Source organism: Gavialis gangeticus, unplaced genomic scaffold (assembly GCF_001723915.1).
Source record: "Gavialis gangeticus isolate Ggan-Ray unplaced genomic scaffold, GavGan_comp1, whole genome shotgun sequence".
Lineage (NCBI taxonomy): Eukaryota > Metazoa > Chordata > Crocodylia > Gavialidae > Gavialis > Gavialis gangeticus.
In genome coordinates this window covers 12,216,370-12,221,633 of record NW_017728998.1, presented here as the reverse complement: position 1 = coordinate 12,221,633, position 5,264 = coordinate 12,216,370, and the positions used below count along the sequence as shown (strand labels likewise).

The 5,264-nt window shown below is 40.7% G+C and overlaps 1 protein-coding gene across 11 annotated transcripts in view; it reads left to right on the top strand.

Moving 5' to 3' along the window:
- WWOX (WW domain containing oxidoreductase) overlaps nucleotides 1-5,264 on the top strand; it is a 795,240-nt gene that overhangs the window by 42,221 nt on the left and 747,755 nt on the right. For all 11 annotated transcript variants that reach the window (XM_019505508.1, XM_019505506.1, XM_019505507.1 and 8 more), the window contains one exon: nucleotides 469-575. In XM_019505508.1, the coding sequence (XP_019361053.1) occupies nucleotides 469-575 (107 nt within the window). The remainder of the gene's footprint in view (nucleotides 1-468; nucleotides 576-5,264) is intronic.

The following is a 5,264-nucleotide window of genomic DNA, read 5'->3' as shown; positions in this document are numbered from 1 at the left end:
TTTTTTTTTTTTTTTTGACCCCTAGATATCCAGGAGTCTAATTTTGTCCCCATGCTGCGACGTTGCAGCGCGGGAACATTTTTTCATTCCCACACAGGGGTTTGAGACGTGTGTGTTCGTCTGGATGCGCCCTTTAAGGGCAAAATTCTGGCCCCATTGAAGTCCAAGGGAAACTCTCATTTAAATCAATACAGACATGATTGTGCCTTAACTGCTATATCTTCAAAGCAGTGCTCTTGGGTAAGAAGCATTCATTCTGAGCAGAATTACGGGGGAAGAAAGTTAGTGAGGTTAAGGCCCACTTCTGTCAAATCCCATGGACTCACGTGTCTAGCACAGAGGGGAACCAGACTAAAGATAGGTTATGATTCAGAAGATCTGGGCTCCCAAATCTCAGATCCGAATGTAGTACTCTGGGGCATTGTTAAGATCCATCTCTCTGACTGGAAATGTATTTTATTTATCCAGGATTTGAAACTGCAAAGTCCTTTGCACTTCATGGGGCATATGTTATCCTCGCCTGCAGAAATATGTCAAGAGCCAGTGATGCTGTACAGCACATCCTAGCTGAATGGGTATGGAAGCATGCATATTTTTCAATACTAAGTCATTTCTATCTGAATTATGAAGTAATATGAAGTCTTGTGCAGTGATGACAGTTTTGATATTTATCTGAATCTAAGAAAACAGCCTTTTTTCCTTTAGTGTTCACTTTGACACTTGAACTTTGCTAATATTTACTGAATAATAGAGAGTTACTATTTTTTTCTAACCTGTGCAACCAAATTGTAGGTACTGGCATGCTTCTGAGGTATTTACATGGTAAAAAGTTAGCGAGAATCAATTAAGTCCACTCTGCTGGTCAAGTAAAAGATAATTTCTTAAGCACCCCAAATGCATGTATAATTGCACCTGGACTTATATAGGTGGCTCCTGCTTGGAAAATTACAAGTTGTTCTGTACTAAAAGGTAAGATCCTTTAACAGAGTCATTCTTGTCTGGTTCTTAGATAACCATTTGTGTTTGTATTTTTGGTCGTCCCTCCCAACTTGCCTTCTTTTCCTTTCACTCTTCTTTGTCCTCTCTCCCCCTTGTATTGTTCTGCACATACGTTATTATCTGCTCCCTTCCCACATTTCTCATCGCCTTTTCCATCAGTGATCCTTTTGCTGCAGTCCCAGCCCTCTGTTGCTGATCTCCCACAAGACCTTTGCTTTCCAGCATTCCTAACTCATTCTCCCTACATTCATTCAGTAGGTCTTGTGGGTAACTTTTTGTCCCCATTTTGCCGTAACTGCTATAACTCTGGAGGTTGTAGCTGGCAGCCTTCTGTCTGCGAACCTGATTGTTGCACCCTTTACACCAGTCTGAATGCACTTCGGGGAACATTTTGTTTGACTGAGTGACAGAACCCAGCCCTTGGTTTCTTGTCTCTCTTCTGCTAACGTCGCAGTGCTGAGAGCGGTATGATGCGTTTGCTCCCAGTGTTTGGGAGATAAAGCTGTTTAAGGTACTCCCAGATGTTAAGGGATAGCATTCAGCAGCATTTTATGATGGGGAGTACTATGTACAAATATCTGAAACTACTACTGGCGCTTGCTTTCTTGAAGAAGGTGTTTGAATTAATGCCTTCTTCCTCTTGGGCAGTTGAGTTTTAAAGTACTTCTTTTGGATTTATTTTTTTCTTTTGTTTTCTTAATAGAAGCTCAAACTGTCTGTTTTCTTTGGTTCAGTAACACCAGTGGACTATGTAAGGAGAGATTGTACTTGTGTTACTGTATTTGCTCATAAAATATTTTCCAACATGCTAGGGTTTGGAGTATTTCCTCTTCTGAACTAATGTATTTACTTATAGAAAGTTAGAAAAAATGAAAGTAAACTATAAGGGTGAAATCTGGTAAATATGAAACTTTGCCGACTTATTTTTAAAAGGAATTTTCCAGAAGGGATCAAAGTCAGGAAAAGCAACAATTGTATTTAGTTCTTTGCGCAGACAGTGGGAGTACAAGAGTACTTGTGTTAGTACATATATTACCTCGCCAAAAGGTAATGAATTGGTAATTGAATGCAGATCACTGTCTTGATTCAAATTACTTAAAAAAAACACTACCTTTATTTACTAACAGTTCTCAAATTCTAATTGTTCAAAATACAATCTCATCTGTAAGCTGGGTAGCTGGAGAACCTTCAATGCATCTTTGTAATGGCTTTGTTGTTGTTTATTGAGAGGGACTAATTAACTTTGATTATTGCACTAATATTATGGCACTTTGACAGTCCCTCAGATTTATGACTCTGGGAAAATAAACAAATGAAATGCAGGTGCTGGAGCAGAAAGAATAAGTTATTACTGAACTTTAATTACTTTGAGTGTGTAACCAGGAGAGAATTAGTTGATGAATTACAGGATGCTTAAAATTTACATCAAATTGTAAGCAATTCTGACGAAAAAACCCAGAGCTATTGCAAACAAAAAAAGGAGGGAAGACAGTTTTACTTATGAAAGTGTTACAGTTGTAATTTAATGGACACAAATGTTACATGATTGATGTACCTTTTTTTTAATGAATGTATATGAATTATAGCGTATAAAATGTTGTTAATTTGAAAATTCACCTTTCCTACAGGAGGAGTGCATTTCAAAGGGAAAAAAATGTTACTCAGTTGTATTCCCCCTGCAGGGCAATTATGTTGTTTCCTCCAGCATTGGGGAACTTTGGCTTATATGATCAAGGCCAAATGGTTCACTTCAGTTTAACTTGTGAATTTAGGAATATGCTCCTTGGGACAATCCTGCAAAACCTAGCACACAAGTAACATTGCTCATTTGAGGTAGGACCATCAAAATACAATTACAGCTCACAGGACTGTGTTGACTCATGCTTTGTAAGACTGAGCTGTTCCTTTGCTCTGTGGAAGTACATTCTGCATCTGGTAAATTCTCCCATGAAGTGGATGAAACTGTGTCTTAATCCACAGTTAATGGAAATCTAATGCTGTTTCTCTAAAAAACTGTTTACAAACTTTTTTGGTTATATTTTCCTTGGGCACAGAGCATGCTATTTTTAGATGTTTGATAATTCTTTAAAAATGAAATAAGTAACAAAAGCGCGCTACTGCAATAATGAACTTTAGGTGTCACCTATCCTTGCTTATGATGATAAACCTGGTGTATTTACAAGAATAACACAAATATATTTCAAAGGGCTGTGTGTATCTTAAGACTTGATAAATGTTTTGAGAAATAATAGGACTGTGTTATTAAAGATAATGGTTCATTTAGTTCATAATGCATGTTAACTAGTGGGCAGAGTTAAGGTTGCAAATTAGAATTAAGGCTTACATATCTGAAACTTTGTTTTACATCCTCTTAATGTAGGACCAAATAGAGAGAAATGGAGACCGGGTACAGAAGTTACATTTATTGTGCAATAGGCTTTACAGTCATAACTGAATAGATGGTCAGTGTGCATAGAGCGTGGTAAACATGGCAGATTTTGCTCAAAGATAACCCTGGATGGATGTGGTATCAGAGTTCAGCGCTGAAGGTTATAGCACCATACTGAACATCTGTATCACATCCCATTGTGACTCACAGTAGGTCACATTCCACCGACATTCCCTGGAGCATTGCGGCACCCTGCTAACTCCTCCCCCAGTACCTTGTGGGGCGGCAGTCTAGCCTAAGTCAGAGCTTGTCTCCTCTGCCTAAGCGTCAGGCTGGCCCTGCCACCGGGCTCTCGCTGACAAGAGTCAATGAAGAATCTGTCCCCAGGCCTGCCATCCATACACATAAAACTGCTTCTTGCTGAATTTCTGTTATTGCATATTGTCATGGGTGCAGATGAGCAAGTGCTGAATGTGGGTCTACTGCTATTTTTCACACAGTTAATCTGTTTTAATAACTGATTCATCTGCACTGATTTCTGGCAATAGGCAAGTTCCCTAATGTAAGTAAAAAGTATACTTGAACACGGCCAAAGTCTGCATCAGCTCCCCTGTGCATACTTATATCTAGCATCACTGCTTTCTGACTTGTCTGGGGAAACCGAATGCATGTGTAAAACGTAGGTTGTGACAAGCATTTATACTGCCTGTGCTCATTACAGGTTGCAGGACCAGAAACCCATGGAGCCAGCTCACAGGCCCAAAGTTCTAGAAACCTTGGATGCATTCAGTGGCCCATAGTCAGCCAACGTGTGTGTAATGGCCAAGCCATGTGATAATGTCCTCAGTGGCCATGAGCAGTTCCTGTAGTCCACCACTGAACTTAGTCAGCAGGTAATCATTGACAATATGCGACATGGTGTGTGTTTTGCCACAGCTATGGTCTGGCTTGTGTCGAAGACCCCAGTGGTGGCGGTTGGCCACGCACAGACCTTGCCCTGTCTGGAACCTGTTCAGCCAGGCCCCTGATGGCATGACAGCTTCGCTTGGCAGCCACAGATTCTCACCATTAAGTTGTAAGAGTCCGAGTGCAGGCCCAATGCCATGAAAGCGATAGGATTGCATGATGTCTGGGTAGTCAGTGTCAGTGACACTGCGATTCCTCAAAAAGTTTGCAGAATTCATTTTGCTAGAAGGAACATTAATTTCCCTGGTGTGGACCAGGTACAGACAGTTAGCATGATGTGAACGCTGATCCGGTGCCAGCCGTGGCCCATAAAGAATCAGAGAGTTTTTCTCTGGTCTCGTGTCTTAAAGTCAATTTCTGTCAATCCTGGTTACTCAAGTAATTGTTTGGAACCACGTGCACTTCATAGAAAGCTGGTTCACACAGTCCGTTACAGAGTTTGGGGTATGCTGCTGGGAGTCCCATAGATACCTATGTAGGGCACCTAGCATTTTTGGTCAAGCTCCCACATTGTTTGTTTTATTAATTACTGTTGTTCAGTTGTCGCTTTTCCTGGCTATATGAATAATAATATTCATATATTGGAAATGAATAGTATATTGGATATGAATAGCAATATTCATATGTTGGGTATTGGGAAAAACTTTCTCACTAGGAGGGTCGTGAAGCACTGGAACAGGTTACCCAGAGAGACGGTGGAATCTCCATCCTTGGAACTTTTTAAGGCCCAGCTCAACAAAGCCTTGGCTGGAATGATCTAGTTGGGGATGGTCCTGTTTTGAGCAAGGGGTTGGACTAGATGACCTCCTGAGGTCTCTTCGAAATCTGACTTTCTGTGATTCTATAATAGTCAATGGTCTTGCCAGTCTTAATGTAGTGTTCCCTTTTTAGAGCACCCCCCCCCCCCCCC